The following is a 20,086-nucleotide window of genomic DNA, read 5'->3' as shown; positions in this document are numbered from 1 at the left end:
TTGAATATATGTTTACTTAGCAAACTATTTCTGCTTACATTTGAACAGCGCATTAGAATAGCATGAAGAAAGAAAAAGAGAAACAATTTACTCAATTTACAAGGTATAGGAACAACAGGTAGCCTAATTGTTCATTTAAAAAAAATTAACAATTTTTCACAAGTGATAAAAACAATGCTGTTCAGCCTATTTACAATTATGACCATGTCCAAGTGTAACCCACATCACATATGACTCAATAAAACCACTAACTTCAAACTTTGAGCAAACCAAAAATACAGGTAGCCTAAATAAAACACAATGCTAAAAACTTTTAGTGCTGGGGTGTGACTTAACGTTGTCAAAACTATAATTAAAATCTCATTTACTAAATACTTTGTGTTAATGAAAAGTTAACTATGAGGTGAATATCCGCTTTAAATGTATTGTGTGCAGTACTTATCGCTGAGCAGACAAGCCACGCCAAAACAACAGCCCTCAATAACGCCAATGATGGACATGACAAATAAAAGTAGCCCTACTTATGAGCTGAGGTGACATTACAGTTATAAAAAGTACAGTTTGGGCAGTCGTAATGCCTTCCTCCGGTCTTTCGGAGTTTGGAGGACAGCTAACACGTGGGGAAAAGCTCTTACCCTGGTCTTACTCCAAAGAAATCACGGCATTCAAAACTTCCCTTTCGCATTGTAAAGTTAAAAACTTTTACGCCGTTATCCTCAACGGGTAACGCTCTAATTACGCACTGACAACAGCTGTCGCCAATCAGCACTTTATAAACATCTAATATTAATTGTGAAAATGTTGTTTCCCCAAAGGTGCATTTCCCCCCGGGGTCTCATGAGTAGCCTCAACTAAGTTAGAAACCGAACTTTCAAAAAAAAAAGTAGATACACCACTCGTAGTTACACACTTGAAACAACCGCTCGTTACAGCCACACTAAACAGAGCTAGCAGCCACCCTACGTGACAGTAACACAGGTGTTTGTATATTTGTTTATTTCGCTATTTGTAACAATTATAGAAAACAGCACCAGAAGCCGTTGACAAAGTCTGTGTGTGTGCGTGTGTTTGAGAGCAGCAGCAGCAGCAGCAGCAGCAGCAAGTATCTAGATACGATACAACAAAGCTAATGTTAACATTATGATAATAGTGAAACTTACCGGAATGGAAAACGCTTTACAGCAGCTAGCAGGCGCACGCGGAGGGTACCGATTCGCTAGTATGAGACGAACCCGTGCACGCGAGATTGTGTACAAATCACACAGTAAACACCAACAATATCGCCTATTACCCCGCCCGCCTTGGTATTGGGTGGCGAGGTCGTAGTGGTGGAGGTGGGGGGACTAACTAACTAACTTAACTACAGAGAAAGAGAGAAAGAGATAATCTTACCGAGGGCGTCGAAAAGGGAGCAAAATATGGAGTTTCACACTCGCTGCCTCCCGGTCTGTCTCGCAAGGAGAGGCACGAGCTCCTTTCTTAATGTTGTTATTAGATTTTAACACGCCGAGAAAAGAAGGGGAAAAAAAGGAAGAATCGCGGATTTGGATGTTGTTGTTTTGATGTTCCAAGTCCGTGACGTCACATCCACCTGCTAGATAAACAACGTTCATTGCATTGCAGATCCTTCATAGAAACATCATGGTCACAAGTACAATTCAGTAGCACTTAGTGGGTCCTTTCTATGGGGAAATGTAATGATATGCATTAGTTTTAGCCGAAAGTGTGACAGGAGAGAGGGGGCTGTCAGAAAAGCTAAAATGTCTAAGCTGACTAATTACAACTGAGGCAGAATGAACTTCTATTATTTCAGAAAATTCTCCTATCTTTTTTTTTTTTTTTTTTTTTTTTTTTTTTTGATGTGAGGTTCATCATAACTGTTCCAAAGCCTCACTGCAAAAAGATGAAATGCTTTGACATGATCATCAGAGATGTTTTAATCTCAGCTATGCAGATTTAACTTCGCTGTTAAAGCGGCTGATATTATACTTTTGAAAATGACAGTGTAGATAACCGGAGAACAGGTTCTTTCAGTTTGGTGTGGTTATATCTGACCTGAGGGTCAACTCTTCATAATATTTTGAAGGGGACAAGTTATTAAAAAGCTCTGCTTCGCATATTTAAATTAAATGTTAAAAGTTTTGCTGATTTGTAAACAGTTTTCCCCTTAATATGACTGTCAAAAAAAGTGCAAAAACATTATGACAGTAATTAAAATCTCTGTCACTTGCCCCTGAAGAGGAGAATTATCATGGGCCAGTTCAATAGTCCAGTTAACACTCATTTTAAAGCAACATTAATTTAGCCTCAAGAGAAAATATTTTAAGTCGTTTTTTGTCCTTGATCAAGGTCTAAGAAGCACAGCTCATTTCACTATAAACGACATTACATTTATCATGGCTGCATCTGGGAGGAATGCTGCTTATGAACCTCTTAGGAAAGACTGTTTCTTAGTACAGAGCGCCACCATCTGACCATGTATTGTCACAAGAAAATGACTATATTTCCAAAGTATAACCATTTTATCTGTAGTGTGTGAGTTTATGATTATATTACTTTACATACACTACATTTACAATCATCTCTTGCGGCACTAAACCATCTTTTATAAACCAAGATATAATATCTTTAACCCTTCAGTGCATTGGTGTTTTGTCAGTCAGTCTTTAAAGATGTATAACAGACTTATAAATTAAAACAATAATGTCTGTAAACTTCTCAAATCATATTAACAATAACAGATCCCTAAAAGACATTTTTCTTAATTTTTATAGGTTCCAAAAATGTCATTTTCAAAATGAATTTATATTTTTCAGCATAACCTATTACACTTTATGTTTATACTGTTTTACACATGAGCTACTGTAACTGCTCAATGACAGGCACCAAACATAAATTACTATAGTAATCACAGATCACAGTTACTGTGTTGTGGTCATTGCAACATGCCTCAGTTTAATGTTTTTCTTTTAACCTGATGTCCTCTGAGCTAGAACTGTTTTACTTGTAAATGTGTGATTGATCACTTGGCACAGAAATGTAATCCTTATCAAGCTTCAGACATGTCTTCGTTTTCATAAAAAAAAAAGACACTTAAATATTAAACAAGGTTATGCTCTGCAGGGAACTGTACACAGCAACACTGCACTAACTGTCACATTAAACTAAGAGAAACAACCTTCTTCATCCTTTTGCATGTCTTAATTCATGTGACACAATAGTTACACAAAATAAAGCCTAACAGGAAAACGCAACATACTTTTTCCTGTTACCTTCAGTCTGTGAATACAAAAAAGCCCTTTTATACACCACAGGTTTAAAGACCTTATACAAGTTTTGGAGGAAAACAATTGAAAAAAAACAACTTTAAGTAACAAGTGATTACATCATAAACAATAATTAATTAATTAATCATGCTGTTACAGTGGCATGTCTGTGCTCTTTTTTTAATGAAGGGATATCATCAATCCCACAGTTTAAATTCGGCAAGCTAAAAACAATGCCATATTCCCACTGTAAAGATGTACTGTCCTGTATATATGGTAGCAAGTGGCCTAAAGCCACTCACATTAGTACGGCCTACCACCACAGTGTTGTGTTTAATGACCTTAGGGTCCAGGAAGCAAGAGCAATACAGTGATAACTGATAACTCTGAAGCTAAAGAGTTGGATTTAAACATGTGAATTAGGGCTCATGACACACATGTATTCACATCCATCCATAACTAGAACTGAAAGAACTATATGATTCAAATTTTAAGAATAACATTTTTTTTACAATATACAGGTACCTCTCAGAAGGTGAAAGATTTCACCTTTTGATGAACTAAAACTAAAACATTTTTCTTGGGTTTTATGTACGACTGGTCAAATAATGAACTTTTATCTCTTATGGTACAACTACATTATTCCCATTATATGCTTAGCAGGATTTGCAATTTTTTCTATGACTTATATAATGAGCCAATCCTACAGTCTTTCATAGGATTACTGTAGTTGTTCACAAGGTTGTAAACATGATTGTGTGCTGTAATTAATTAGAAAAATTAAAATCTATGTACAATGTTATGAAGGTAATCTAATACATAATCTAAGCTTTCTAACTCTCCAGTGGCTTGATCTTCATGTCAATACAGGATCTATGAGCTCAGCAGAACCCAACAGCCATGTGTCTGTGTCTGAATTGATTATCCTGTTCTGTCGGTGTCACGCTGGTGATGTGTCGTGTGGATTAAGGCCCTGACTTGATGGAGTGTAGTTGCAAATTAATTGAGGATCACTATCAGTTACGTAACGGCCTCTCCACACGTACCCGTGCACACAACAAAGTAATTAGCTTTCTGTTAATTAGGTAATTAAGCAAATGAATAGGAGCTCCTCTTGATTTCCAAAGGGGGACGGATGGCTTTCATACAGTGTTTTTCCCTTGCTGCTGGGGGCTGTAGCATTCAACAAGTAATGAAAGGAAAGGGACTTATGAAGAAGCTATACAGATAATGACCAGTAAAGAACCGTTAAATGAGTGAAAGAAGAAGAGAAAGTAGAGATTGTGATACCTTGTGCTGCATTCTAGCTTTGTAAATATACCTGGGTAATTGATATAGCATTCTTCTGTTTTCAGGTAACAGACATAAATAAATATTAAATCTTAAAAAAAAAAATCATAGTTACAGTGTACAACATTAAAAGGATGTTCTTGAGATTAAAGGATTGCACCAAGCTTTTTTATTCCAAATGTATGAGCCAAACATTCATGTTTCATAGAGTACAAACATGTTTTTCGGTGGTTAAACCTAAAAACATAATAAATGTCTCGTTCTTTCAGTTTAATACTTCAATACAAATTATGCCTAGATGTTGTTGTTTTTTTTCAGTGCCATGTTGAACATGTTAACTATTTGTCCACTGTATCAGACACCATGCACCAGCAGTTCAACATGCAAAATATTATGTAACTACAATAAACGAAACTATATTATACATGATGCATGACACTGTTTAAGTATGCAAGTGAAAATTTGTATCATTACTTAGTGGTAAATAGGGAAATAGGTCCAAGACAACACTGAAATGTTGATTGCATTGTTACATGTTGTTTAGTTGAAAAATATTTTTCTTTTGCATTTGTTTGGAATTTTTTGGAATGATCCAAATGTGCTGGGTCCATTTTCCAGTAGAATAACCTTTCTCTTGCTTTGATGTGTGAGATGTTTTACACCGCTATTGAATTTTATCAGGCACATTAGAAAAGCTAAGCTCCTGTGTAACCTCACTCATAACTTAAGATGCAAAGTATATAATCATACCCACATAGATACACGCTTGGTACCTTTTTACCACAGCTTTGTGCAGACATAAAGAAAAACAGGGGAAAAAATAATTTTGAGTTAATGTAGGTATGACCAACCACTTGTGTAGGATACCACCATACACAGTGGTGTGTATGCCATCCTTAATGTGTTTGTGTACATTGTGTTGTCAATTTTAACATTAATTATTAAAACAGTTTCAATAGTAACTGCAAATTTGTCACAGGACCAAACGCATACAAACATGAGCCAGGAAAATCAGCTGTCAGCTTTTTTAATGCAAGTGGTCATAACAACTCGGTATGAGGTCACTGTTACCATGATGAGAACTAATAACATCAAGCTTTGACCAGCATCATCTTTTTAGTATTTGCAGAGTGTAGTGTAAAGCCATAACACTTACCTCATTTTATAACAATGCAGGTGATAAACTCAAAACAGCTTTTGTTTTTGGCATTAATACAATTCTCACAGATAATGAATTATGGCAGAGTTAGATTGTAGCAGAAATAACAACTATTATAGTTTCATAACATAACATAATTGACAGCTAGGTTTTAACTGAGGTCCAAGGTCTAAATGTTGTGTTGATTTTTAAATGAGACACCATGGCTTTAACAATGTGTGTATCAGTGCAAATCAAAAAGGAACGGGAGCATTTCACCCAAGATCAAGAAGCTTTCCTTTGTAGCTGCTGCGAGGAGAGTCAGCTATTCTTCCTCCCTCTGATCATTAGAGCAATGTTTCTGAACTGCACAAGCTCCTGGCTGGTGAATCCTTATAATGTTTGACTCTGGATACAATCAAGTTTTTAACATGGTGAGTGTGCTGGTCGATAACAGCATTTTTTTTTTTTCTTTGCAATTTCAATTTGTTGTGAATGTAAAGCCCCGTGTAGGCATCATCGGAGCAGAGCAGAGCTAGATGCACTCTGCACTGCTTTTCTAAATTACTGACAAGCCCTCTGAATGCATTTTATAACCCCAGGGGACACAGAGGCACTCTAAAACCTAAGCAAGCTGTTCATGTAATTGCTCACCCTCAGCCTCTGCACAGGAGACATTCACGTCAACTCTTGTGTATTTGGTTGTCAGACATGTTAAGAGATCAAAACAACTTATTTTATGTGGTTTGGATTTAAGTCTGGTTTGGTTTTGTTTATGTCAGATTTACTGTGAAAACATTTGAATCCTGTGATTCTAGGCTGACTAAAGGGGGTAGAGAATTTACAACGAGAAACTTTAAACATGAGAAACCACTGTTGAGACTACTTGGGTGGGTTTTTACAATACTGACTCATTAGTGATCTGATTAAAACCACATTTCCAAATGTTCACAGGAGCTAACTATAGATCATATTTCTATAATGTGCAATATGAAAAGCACTGCTTGTTACAAATACCCATAAAGCCCACATCTATCTACAGAGTGTTATAGTATCTTTCAGTCAGTTGTTTTGGTTTTATGATCGCAACCATAGACTGTATGGACATAGCCTCCTTACCTTCACCCAGAGGCTTCTGAATAGCAGGTTTTGAAACTCAGAGTGGGCTGCTCCGCTGCCACCACCTTGGCAGGTAACTCCCAGGTAATCCAAAAATGGGAAGAAGAGGTGGGGCGTGTGTGGAGCCGAGACTTCGGTGCAGGTAGGTTCAAAAACTGTGACAAGTACATGGTCCTGTTAGTATCATTACCACAGCTGGGTGTCTTTGTTCGAACATCTAACCCAAGGCTAATTCATTTGCTGGCTAATTAGCTAGTTAGGGAGCTAAGCTAACAAGCAAGGTATGGTGAGCACTGACAGCAATACCTGGTAATTGGTACTAATATAGTACAATTTCACTCACCTCAATATACAGGAGCACAAACAGACACAGACACCAACACCACAGAAGCTGCCGAGAGGTCTTGGTCAGTAGCTAGAAGTAGCTAAGGTGACGACGAGCAGCAAGCCAACTGTAGGGCCACCCACCTGACACTTGAAGCAGCCATGCCCCCAATTATGCATAACTTCTCTGCTCTGGTGAACTTTGTTTCCAGAGGCAGCAGCAACTGTTTTCAGCAAAAAGCTCTGATAAACCCAGTAGCTATCGAGCACCAGCTAACAAAGTTAGCAATTAGCCTAATCATAGAGGGGAATTTATCAGCTAACGAACCAGACATTACATAGTAGAGAAAAAACAGGGAATATGGACTTACTTTTATCTGGTGGCCAGAAACACTAGTGTAAATAAATTTTGCTCCATGTCTGCTGGATGTGCAAAAAGACAAATGCTAACATGTTACATATTAGCCATGCTAACTTTGTAAGGTGATGACAACACTTTTCACAGCTTGTTGTGCTGTATCCAAGTTGCCAAAAATGCAACAATAATGCAGCTTTAAACAGCAGGAAAATTACAGGTGTAAAAAAACATTAATTATCGTAGAATTATATTTTGCTTCAGCTGCAGGGTCCTGATATTATGCATGCTGGATTACTGCTTAGTGGGACTTGTAGAATGGAGTCACTGTTAATGTTATTAGTAACACCTTTGCTTTTCCTCCTACAAGTCAAAATGTCTGTTGTAAAAAAGACCTATTAACAAAGTGAGACAAATCAAAAACTTACACAAAACTGTGAGTTTTAGAGGTCTGGAAACTCACTTTGTCACACTGACAAAATATGTCTTACTTCAGTTGGAGAGCCATTGCTGCAGTTTTCCTAACCTTTACAGTTTTCCTTTGAGAGGTATTTCCTGTCTTGCCTTACACATTGATTACACTGACACAGCACAAAGGGTGTAATGTGCAACTGGAATGAATCAGCACAAAATGGCTTGGCTTAAGTTGAAGATGCTGAAACACTGAGGTATTAACACATACACTACACTGCCCTGTAACAGATATTTGTTGTTGATGATTGCATTTTGCAGAAGAAGACACACAGATAAGAATGTTCTTTTCCATTTTATTTACTTTGTCCATGTCACTGCAAAAAATGTTTACAAGGACCTCTTATGAATAACTTTATCAACCAGTCCAAAGTTGAACTATAAAAGTGGTGTGAGATACAATAATGCCAGAAGCATTCAGTTTACGGTAGCCTACACTGCAATAAAACAAGAGTAATAGAAATTGTGTAGTGGAAGTGCTAACTGTGTTAGTGAATGTGACCTTTTGATGAAGTCTCAGAAAAAAATAGATTTGGAAAGGATAGAAAAATGTTTCTAGTTTCTCTATTATGATCAAATAGTTGAAGTCAGTGTATATTATGGTTCTATGAAGAATCAGTCTACTGACTCAGTGATTATTGAAACTTGCCACATCTGTCTTATTTGACTGTCTCTTTCTGTTATATTATTGGACATAATGCATCTACATATAAATGCTAAATAAGGGAAGCATGACCCAGTGTTACTTCCGTTAATAACATTACGCTGCTACATTTTTCTCAGTGTGTTGTGGTTGTACGAACACAGTCCAATAAGCAAACTTGATTTATTGGTAGGTGAAACAAGTACAGACAAGTAATATGGAGCACCACTATTTGAGCACAAAAATGTGCAGTATCTCTTCAGAGTAATACACCAAACAGTCCGTGACTCCATCTTGGAGAGCAGAGGGTCTGCTTTCAACATGTGTATTGAAAGAAATGTCAACTGTGGGGTGGCTGGGAACATTCAAAGAGGCACCTTTCAGGATGGATTTTGCCCTTTAAAACATCTTAGAAACCAGATCTAAAGTTTCTTAGGGCCATATCTGTGCTGGAATATGTTCTGATTCCAGATGATGGCTTTAGAACTGATGGACACTGTGACTGGAATAGGTAGTCGTTTGCAATATTTCCAAGTGTTACCCTGATTTAAGTTTGATGTACAAATTCACAAAACTGAATGGGACATTCACTCCATCCTCAGAAGTGGAAAACCCCTGCTGAATAAAAACACTTTTGACATTAGGATACAAACTTCTTCAAATGGCAGAAAGGTGCTTTGGCACTGAATTAGCTGACTTAATCAAAACATGATGCTGAGATATCTACCATATCGAACAGTTAAAACATACTAGATTATGTATCTGCTACCTCTATACCAAGAATTAATTGTGAGGTCCATAACCTGTGCAGAGTACAGGACTGTGACAGTGCAGTTCAGTACAGGAGGAAGTCAAAACCAACATGAACTAACAAACTCAGGATGAGATGTATGCTGGATATATGCATTCGAGCTTAAGGACCCACATCAAAATGAAACAAGGCATCAGTCATTAAAAGCTATAAAAATATATTGATAACATTTTCTTGTTGAATGCAAAATAATATCCTTGATTAGGTTGTGGACAGAGCTTTTACGTCAAGGCAGGTATAGAGTTAAGGTTAAAAAAAAGTGCATTACAATCTAATGTCTTGAGCGTCCTCCCTCAAAGGCATGATGTTCCATGTGAGCTGGAAGAGTCAAAGTGATTGACGATGAGTATAAATCATTCAGGGTCATTCAGGACACAGTTAGACAGTTTAGACTCGCTTGATCACAGAAAGAATTTCTTCAATTTTGAATTGAAAAAAATCTTTCAACAGTCTCAGGCTGCTACAAAGTACAAGTTGAGCCTAATTCTTTAAACCAAACACAAGATAAACACCACAGTTTGTTATTTTGGTACCAAATATTTAGCAAGTAGTGACAAGACTGGCCTACTGTGTGTGACTATGTTATGTGAAGCAAGTATGAAGGAATATTGGGTTTTTGTCTTTTCTGCAACATCAATAAAGCCCTGATTAGCCTACAGCCACATACACTCCTCCAATCCTCCTCTGGCACTCTCTCAACATGCTCTGGCTGGAACTGTGTCCTCCAAATTTGCATTGTTCAATCTGTTCCTACAGTCTCACTTGTATGATAAGCAAGTTTCTGATGAAGCATCTGCAAAGTTAAAACTTTTTTAATAAAAAGGTACAATAAATGAAAGTGTGGAAAAATAGGCATACTTACACTTATAAAAAACAGCTTTAAAAGATATGCACGGGAGCAGCTCATAGACTTTTCCCAAGATATTTGCTTCGTTAGCAAGAGATGCATCTTTATTCCAGACCTGTACAACATCCTCCCGATCTCGAACACTAACACTGACACCAACAACCTCATCATCTGGGAAACAAAAGGAGAAAAAAAAAACACAGCACCAATGTTAACAGTAGATATATTTTACATCAATTGAATAGCTATATTTGGAAAAAGCAAAGGACTGTACCTGAGGAACAGTAATCTGCAAACTGCTCCCCAATAGTAGCAAGTAACAACTCTTTCCAAACTGCAGACTGAAACACGTACAAAGAAAAGGGGATTAGTAATTCAGAAATTTCTATTATTATGTGATACTTTAATGCATAAAGAAGCAAAACAAAGCACAACACCTACAGTGCTTTCTTTTGGTATTTTCATCTTCCATACTCCTCCTTTTGCATTGCTTTCTTCTTCCCTGGGAGAGTTAAAGATTTTTAAAAAATTTAGATACTGTGAAGAGGAATCCGTTAACAGAGAAATTATTGGATAGTGTAAAAAGATGTCAAAATACAAAAATGTCCATCTGAATTGTTGTAATTATAATAAACTATTGGACAGTAACAACATCATATGAATAAATGGGTCATCAAATATTATGCAACATTTTTAACTAAATGTCCTGTTATGATGATTCCAACATACGACAATGTAACAATTCAAGCTTTTATTACACACTGAAATAAATATATTTTATCCCTTTGTTGTATTGTAATTGTTACATTATCAGTCATCCATGTCCAGTGAAGCTGGAGGAAAATCTTTATTTTAACAGGTTGTTTCATAGCAGTAACAGCCTGATCTACAGTTATAATATGCCCTCTGTTCAAGAAGGTGATAAGGACAATAATCATAATATTTACAATAACAGCAGACTCACCACAGTGGCCTCCGCTCTCCACGCATTAAATGATAGCTACATCTCAAAGGCAGGGCTGTGACCGGAGGGATGTTGTTGTAAACACTCCAGAACATCTGCAAACAAAAAGAAACACACACGTAATGCTGACTATTGTCTAACTAAGAAATCCTTTCTGAGGCTGAGGCTGACGTCGATATTTAGGAAAAATTAGAAAGCTCTGATAGCAGCCATTAAATAAAACACATAGTGTAAACAATCTTGATATGAATTCCTTAGTTTGGCTTTTTTTCCACCAAGATAGATACTGAGAAGGACATTTTACATTTGCAATATCAACCTGTCGGTGCTCTCTGGTGGTCAAACTATATAAGGCCTCAATTACACTCGCTTGTGGACTCCCTTGTATTGGCCGTGTGGACACAACAAATTGGAGTTTGCAGGGACGTCTGCAGAGAGCCTCGCATACTCCCTGATGACAAAATGTACATCACGCGGACCCTTGTGTACTCACACAGTGCACAAAGTATTACACTAGCTTAAGGGAAACACCAGACCAACAAGACCAGCACCAGACTCAAAACCATGGAGCTGGTTTGGGATGAACTGGAAAGAAGGTGAAAGCAAAGCAAACTACAAGAGCAAGACATTAGTGGGAACTTCTGCAACAGTGTTTGGGGCAAACTTTCTGAACAATATTTCCATTGTACAAGTGTGTTCAGCTGCTGAATGATTAAAACATTGGGATTAAATTTAGTTCAACATGAAAATTAGATAACCCTTTAAATTTTTAAATCTCCAAGTGTTTATTTGTTCTAATTTCAGAAACACTGACAATGTAAATTTAAATAACAGCCTGAAAAATAAACAGGAGTTTTCCTAGAACTATTTTGGGTGTTGTATTGTGTCCATTTTTATATTAAAACATCTGTCAATTAATTGTCAGAAAGCAGGGTTCAATCCTTTTGTTTTGGAATTTGATGGGACAAACTTCTGTTTAGTTTACAAGCTGAAAGTCCCCATGAAAACATTACAGGAACTTTCTCTTTACTTTCCTTTACACAAATCATCAGAGCGTCACATCAAAAGGCAGTAATGTATGCACTGTAACATACAGATCACTCAATCAGCAGAATTTCACTAGAAAAATCTGATGTAATATGGCTGCAATAAACTGTGCACTACACACACATGTTCCATGAGAAAATGGTTTGATATTTTTTTCCCATAATTTGCACCTACTGTTGCTTTAAGTGCCAATGAGCTGCTTATTCCCTGGCATCAATGAAGCTCTGCTCAAGTGAATCTGACTCTTAGCCAAGTCATGCACTTGATCTCTTTGCTCTTAAGATGATGAAGCTCTTTAAGCTGACAATAAATCTCACCTGAACAGTTTGCACCGTGTAGATCTTCTTCAGATTGGATTCACATTCTGCAGCCGTCGTGCCCGGTAATGACCTGGAAGAACAAGTGAAAACTGTCTCAGCCAACAGAAGATGATGATACGAGCTGACAATGAGTGCTGCTCTCTCTCTCTCTCTCTCACACACACACACACACACACACATTAAGTTTTTGATTTTATAATAAATTTCTAAAAGCATGTTTTCACTCTGTCCGTGTGGATCATTGAGTTTATATTGATGACTGATTATGTATTTAAAATTTAATCTACAACACTTGCACTACTGAATAATTTTGGACCAGAGTTTTCCTCTGAGAGGGAGGGAGGTTTAGTAAAATCCATACCTCTGATTACTCATGTAGTCTATCTGCATGCCTATATAGATTATATGCTGCATATATATATATACATATATATATATATATATAGCTTTAATTATTGATTTAACTGTTGATTATTCTTCATTTATTATCATTATCATATTATCATTATATCATTAACTGTTTGTTTAGCATATTTAATGTCAGAAATAGCAGGAAATGGCTATCACAAGTCTTAAAATGTCTTATGTCAGACCAATTGTCCTAAACCCAAATATAAAACAGCTGTAATCATCAATACATTGTTGCAGATTAGTTATTCAGTTAATCAGTTAATTGACCATTATTTTTTCAGTCTCGATAGGGTCTGTGGTCTGGGAGGTTATTTTATTAATATAACACTCCTTTCAAATACATAAAAGATGACAAAGATACAAGAATTTCCCCATGGGAATAAATAAAGTATCTATCTATCTATCTATCTATCTATCTATCTATCAATCAAATGAAACCTCAGTCATCCAACCTTCAGAAACCTTTGCTCCATGGCAACCTATAAAACAATTAACAAAGAGTACATGACAAACAACAGCCCTGTGATCTCAAAAAAGAAGAAGACATTCAGGGTGTATTTTAATGTAATGTCTAAAAGACACTTAGCATCATGCATTCTTATTTTGATAAACAAGTGTCCCAAGCAAGGATACGATGCATGACAGACTGACGTGCAAAAGTGAAGCCTGTGTTCTTTGACTGTGCTACTTTTTACAAAATGAATACCGTCTCGATTTCACCCAAAGCCTCTCGGCTCCCCTGCAGAGAAACAGAGCTTCAGTAATTTCACTAGAATGTTTGATATCAAAACAAAGGACACGGCAAACATGCCCACCTTTTTGCTTAGGAGTCATTACCTTGAATAACAGCAGAGCCGTGAGAATTATAACTTTTCTGTGGTGTCAGACACGGTAATGTAAAAAAAAGAGAAAAAAGGAGGTCATGTTAAACGCAAACATTCTCCCGCTACATTTGCTCCTGGAGGCCTGCGGAGAACTGTGGCCTTGAATTATATTTTTCCTCCCTCAGTCCTGCTCGTCCCCGGGCTCTAAACTCAACGACAACATGAAAGAAAGGAAATAGTTTACCTGTCCAGCCAAAACGTCCAAGGTGAGTGCAGAGGCAGCGTTGTCGTATCGTCTTCTCGGTGTTTCTTTGTGATATTTTCCAACTCTTTCTCGTCGATGTCAATGTTGCTTTCAGAGGAAGCTGTCTGGCCGCTCAGGGCGCCTCTGTCCATCTGTAGACCTGTCTGACCCGCTGGAACCGCCATTTCAGCAGGCACAAAGCTAAACCTTTATATGGTCCCTGTATGAACCTCCAAAAAAATACACCCGGTTTGGCTTTATCTCCAGATACAGAAACACACCGCTTTTCCGCCTACCGACTGGTGACGTCTCTGCGTCACCAGGCAGATACGTCGTAGTTGGTCCATTCCAGAGAGCAGGAAAGGAAGGTGGAGTATCACTCTGCTTGGTTTTCGCGTAGCAGATCACAAACCAGCCATCAGGCATCATGAAAGTATACTGAACTGTAAACATGATTAATTATGTCAAACTACCAGACTAAAAAAGAACCACACAAGCAGTTGATGGTGGTAGCTTTTAAATTTTGTCCACAAATTGACCAGACAGTGATATCAGCTGATGTTTTCCTTATCACATATCTGTATGGACCAATAAGTAACAAAAAATTGCTGTATTAATGCATAATATATCCGTGCTGTGCTGAACATACTTGACCAATAAAGTTAATTCTGAATTATTTTGTAGTCATTATTCTTAATGTTATTTCAGTATTGAACATTACCTCCAGAAGCAAGTTTTTTTTCTTTTCAGTGTTTTATAGTGTGTGTGTGTGTGTGTGTATATGTGTATATACAATGGGTGTCAAGGGCCAGCTCCAACCAATGAGGCAATTTCATACAGACCCCTATGTGTTTAGAATTTATTGTTATATCTGTCCCACAATTATTTTTTTAGATTTCTTTTCTGTTTTGATTATTCCAGATTTTTTTATTCACAGATATTAAATAATAGCATAACACGGCTGCAACAATTTATTTACCAGGGCACAATTGAATGAAAAATCGACCTAGTCCTGGTTTCCACAGACATTGACAATTGATTAAGTCTTTGTGGATTTTAATGCAACTGTGTCTTTTATCATCAACAAAGAGAAAGTTCTGCTCTGCTAGAATGCAATCCTTGGAGGAATGTCTCTGCTTAACATGTGGAGCAGCTTCTTCAGATTGTATACAGTACATTATAGTACATTTAATGTGTGTTTTCTCTCAGACCTGACCTAGTATAGACATTTTGTGGGATGGTGAATGTGGAGTGAAGCAATTGGTGATTACCATTTGTGCAGACCAGGAAATGTACACGTTTTTCTCCCGAGTGAGGCATCATCTTATTACACTATCTTCAGTCTGGTTGCCTGTTTTAGGGCACTTGGTTTGAGTACTTTGCAAGCTCCAACAAAAGTTGTTGGTGAAGCCCCCTACACAGAGAGATCTGTCTATGTGTAGGGAAATGATCAAGCATTAATGGGCCTATTAATGTACAGACTCAAATTTAAAGAAATGTGAATGTTCTGATTATAAAATTCCATATTAGTGAGTAGATATTTTATTTTGCCAAAGTGTTATATTATTTGTTCTTTGGGCATCAAGCAAGCAGGAAGTGAGATTTCAAAGCTCACTAATAATACATAATTTAAAAAAGCTCAAACTAAATATCAGCTGATCTCAGATGTTCATCATCCAAGATCCTGTTTTAAAAAAAGCCAAAGATAACAATTATGGTTTCACATTGAAGAAATTAGACCATAGGACTCCAAAAGCATACACGTCTAACCTCAATGCCAAACCCAACCAACTTGGACCTTGGTTCTGGTCAGTTGTGGTTTCGTTTTTGTTCCCAATACGCACATTAATTCTCCCAACAAGGCCAATATTTGTCTGTGAGACAGCTGTGAAGGCTTATGTGTCTGATTTCTCATGCTCTGGATGCTGCATGGAGCAGACTGCAGGGGGTGCTGGTGAATCACTGCAGCAGCAGCAGCAGCAGCCTTGTCACATGATGTCAACTGTAATTCAAAGTCCTGCTGAGAGCAAGAGATCTTTAACATATTAATATAACATGTTCTCGACTATTTGAGACTGAATTTAATTTATCCTCAGAGTCGTGTTGGAGTCAGGCAATGCTTTCAGAGACAACAGGGAACCCTCTGTCTTCAGCTGTTCTCAAGACACTTGTCAAACCCACTGACATTTCTGTAAAGGCATCATCTTTAACCTCCTTTGTCAGAACCACTTTGCCTCTGCTGATTCTTCTTAGAAACCACTCTGCACACTGCTGTTGTATTATGCAACCCGCTACCTTATCTGAACCCACACTGTTGGCTCTTAAATCTCTTACATAAAATGAATTGATCTCATTAAAGAGATGTTAACATAGTATGTCCTCTTCTCTGTATGAATATTGTGTTTTAATTTTTTTCTTGGAATAATAAAGACAACAAATTGACATTAATTAACAATGAACACTTGTGGCATTTCATACTCCTATTTCTGTGATATCTTTCTGATCAAACTTGTTTTTATAAGCTGCTGTAACTTGGATGGTGTAGCGTTTAATGTTGTCAAGTGTTAGAGGGCATCTCTGTCAATCCGTCAACATTTGCATCTCAATAGTGAAGGGAGACAGATTTCCTATACATTTCAATAGACAGGGACCGGCAGATGAGGCTGCTGACTGATCCCAGGCCTGCTCACTCACTACATGCAAGCGGACGTGCGTCGCATAGACGAGACGCTGCTGTAGCTGTGTGATAGACCCGTGCGGTCGCTTCCACCCCTGCGAGCTTCCGACCTCCCCATCGGCTTCTTACTAACATGTTTGCTTTTGCAGGCTACGCAGCCATAGAACTAATATTGTAGCTGTCGCGGCTGAGGCTGCGGGTGAGTAATTGCGCCATGCTTCCGCTCCACACCGCCTGCTTTTTTATTCCTCGAGACGAACGGGAAACCTCCGCCATCAGTGGAAATTGAGATGTGTTTTCTGAGCCGCTCGTCTGCTGAACGGATGCCTTCCGAGATGGTGTGTGAACCCAAACCTGGTTGTCTCTGTTCAGCAGAGGCTGGGTCAACAGACAGGGATGCTTTCTGTGCCGGACACTTGTGAGATGAAGGATAAGAAGAAAAAGAAGAAATAGTGAATGATTTGTGTTTGGTTTTTTTGGTGGGGATCAGTGCACATCGGGATGGATGTGATCCGACGTTGAACGGATGCTTCTGAGTGGAATTTATTCCTGACTGTTTTTTTTTCTGTTCAAAGGGGCAGTGGATCGTGATGATGGTTTATTTCCATTCAGCCCTGGCAGGATACTACCGTTCGTCGGTGAATTGATGTGGGAATACACGCTACCTCGGCTGCATAGATGGCAAACACAAGTGAGTTTGGGGAGAGCAGCCCGTCCTTCCACAACTATGCGTCCATGGCCTCTGCGGTCAAGCTGGCCTCCCTGGGTCTAATCATGGGCATCAGTCTGCTGGGCAACGCGTCGCTGTCGCTGCTGCTGCTGAAGGACAGCTCGCTGCACAAGGCTCCTTACTATTTCCTCCTGGACCTGTGCCTGGCAGACGTGGTCCGCTCTGCCGTATGTTTCCCCTTCGTGATGGCGTCGATCAGCGGCGGCTCCTCTTGGCCGTACAGCGCGCTCAGCTGCAAGATCGTCGCCTTCATGTCGGTGCTCTTCTGCTTCCACGTCGCCTTCCTGCTCTTCTGCGTCAGCGTCACCCGGTACATGGCGATCGCCCACCACAGGTTTTACTCCAAGCGGATGAATCTGTGTACGTGCGTGGCGGTGATCTGCATGGTGTGGACTCTCTCCGTGGCCATGGCTTTCCCCCCGGTCTTCGACGTTGGCACCTACAAGTTCATCCGTGAGGAGGAGCAGTGCATCTTCGAGCACCGCTACGTGAAGGCGAACGACACTCTGGGCTTCATGCTGATGCTGGCCGTCATCGTGGGCACGACCCATGTGGTTTACATAAAGATGCTGTGCTTCGTCTACGATCACCGTAAAATGAAACCGGCCCAGCTGGTCCCGGCCATCAGCCAGAACTGGACCTTTCACGGCCCCGGAGCCACCGGGCAGGCCGCCGCCAACTGGATCGCCGGCTTCGGCCGCGGACCCACCCCGCCGACGCTGGTCGGCATCAGGCAAGCTTCCCACCCCGGCAACAGGAGGCTGCTGGTGCTGGACGAGTTTAAGATGGAGAAGCGCATCGGGAAGATGTACTACATGATCACACTGACCTTCCTCATCCTGTGGGCTCCCTATATAAGCGCCTGCTACCTGAGAATATTTGTGCGGGCGGCTTCGGTCCCGCAGCTCTACCTGACCGCTGCGGTGTGGATGAGCTTCGCCCAGGCGGGAGCGAACCCCATCATCAGCTTCCTGTTCAACAAGGAGCTCCGGATGCGGCTCAGAGCGTGTTTCCCCTGCTGCCTGGGCACACAGACACCCATGGAGCCATACTGTGTCATCTGAACCGCACCGGCCCCCGGATACTGCCAAAGACACATTTGTATCTTTCCCCAGAATGTAGACTGGTCCCCAAAACGGGATTTTGTGGAGGCTGAGCCCACTTCAGTTCAGTTTACCCACATGTTTTATTTGTGGCAAAGAGTTTACTATTTAAATCTGATTAAAAACACTATGGTGTTAATTTCTTACTATATTTTGCTTATCAGAATCAGACTGATAAAAGCTATGAGGCATATGAAGGCACAGAAGCATAATGTGATGCTTTTATATGATGTGTTTGAGGTTGACTGCCTCACCAACTGGGCATCATGATTAAGCCACGTTTTGATTTACACCTCTGCATGTACTTTAGGTGACATTCAGTCCAAATATAGGATATAGCCCACATGACAAACAAATGTGTCATGCTATGTCCTATGTTTGGAGACTTTTTCCCTATATAGGCTGTATATCAAACTATTTTGGTCCACTACTATATTGTACATGAATGTCATTTTGGCTATTTGTTTGTATATTTTGAAATTATACTACAATACACCTGTCTTGAGGTTGTTTGCCTTCTGCAGAACTGATGACCGAAACACAACAGAATTATTTCATCAGTTGGTTGGAGTCCGTGTCTTTGACATCTGCGACATACTCGGTTACAAATCATTTCAGTTCCAAAAATGAGATACAGATCTCATATATTTTTAATTAGGACAATGTCAGATTTGTAAATACTGTAAAGCCCCATTCCCTCTTTCCTCATGCTTTTTTTTTTATTTTTATACCAGCTATGTTGTATGTTTCATAATCTCTTCAAATTCTTTGTGTTGAACAAAGTATTAAAACCCACTTTAAAGGTATTTTGCTAATTCTTACTCACCGTTATGGGTCAGTTGTGTTGAGAAATAGGTCGATTCACATTCCCTGCAGGCTACATAGATAACAGGTCTCATTTTTCTACAAATATGGACATTGGGAAAAATGTTAAAAATTTGGTGCTTTGGAAAGGATGTTTGCATTGTTTGTATTTCTTAGAAAATAAATGAGAAATGGATGATAAGTTGTTTTGGACTCTATCATCTGTTTTTAATAAGATATCTTCACTTGATTTGGCTCTGCTCTTGAATGCATCCCAGGTTATGCCACTCTTGGGTATCTATATTGTTTTGTCAGCATGCTGGTCAGTGATTTCTCATGTTTCCTGGTGCCTGACAGCCCCCTGAGGATAGGTGTGAGCGTGTTGCGTTCAGCTGTGGATTTTAAATGGTGAGGACAAGAAACATGTTTAAAGATTTTCCAGTTGAGAAAAAGTGAGAGCTGCACCCTGCAACAGACATTGGTACCTTAGTGTTTATAAAGTGCATTCCCCCCTTGTCAGGCCCGTAGCTACAAGGACACAGAGCTCACTTTCTTGGTATTTATTCTGAGAGTTTATAGGGGTTTTAAAGGGGCACTCAAGAGATTTAGAAATGCACTTCCATAACAAGGGACAACTTCAAAAAAGAATGGTCAATATTAAAGCAGCAGACACCATGAAAGTTTCCTCTGAAATCCGC

The 20,086-nt window shown here is 39.0% G+C and overlaps 3 protein-coding genes across 9 annotated transcripts in view; 1 reads left to right on the top strand and 2 right to left on the bottom strand.

The window, feature by feature from the left end:
- The window catches only part of foxp1b (forkhead box P1b), a 150,676-nt gene extending 148,815 nt beyond the window's left edge, over window positions 1-1,861 (bottom strand). For 5 of the 7 annotated variants that reach the window (XM_056391909.1, XM_056391900.1, XM_056391941.1 and 2 more), the window contains exon 1: window positions 1,161-1,861. The gene's annotated coding sequence lies outside the window, so the exon portion shown is untranslated. The remainder of the gene's footprint in view (window positions 1-1,160) is intronic. The other 2 variants (XM_056391924.1, XM_056391916.1) reach the window with 1 other exon arrangement.
- A 6,378-nt stretch (window positions 1,862-8,239) lies between these two features.
- On the bottom strand, window positions 8,240-14,388 carry LOC130185274 (eukaryotic translation initiation factor 4E type 3-like). The gene is made up of 7 exons (XM_056401651.1): window positions 14,075-14,388; window positions 12,593-12,665; window positions 11,229-11,323; window positions 10,706-10,766; window positions 10,539-10,605; window positions 10,280-10,435; window positions 8,240-9,735 (listed from the first exon to the last, which is right to left on the bottom strand). The coding sequence occupies exons 1-7, from the start codon at window positions 14,257-14,259 to the stop codon at window positions 9,689-9,691; spliced, it is 684 nt and encodes a 227-aa protein (XP_056257626.1). The 5' UTR covers window positions 14,260-14,388; the 3' UTR covers window positions 8,240-9,688.
- A 1,568-nt stretch (window positions 14,389-15,956) lies between these two features.
- Window positions 15,957-19,625, top strand: gpr27 (G protein-coupled receptor 27). The gene has a single exon (XM_056401641.1). It carries the CDS (start codon window positions 17,430-17,432, stop codon window positions 18,543-18,545), a length of 1,116 nt encoding a protein of 371 aa, XP_056257616.1. The 5' UTR covers window positions 15,957-17,429; the 3' UTR covers window positions 18,546-19,625.
- Window positions 19,626-20,086: the final 461 nt, after the last annotated feature.

This window comes from Seriola aureovittata, chromosome 2, assembly GCF_021018895.1.
Source record: "Seriola aureovittata isolate HTS-2021-v1 ecotype China chromosome 2, ASM2101889v1, whole genome shotgun sequence".
NCBI lineage: Eukaryota > Metazoa > Chordata > Actinopteri > Carangiformes > Carangidae > Seriola > Seriola aureovittata.
Note: the sequence above shows the minus strand (reverse complement) of the source record. Positions and strands in the feature narration are given on the sequence as shown.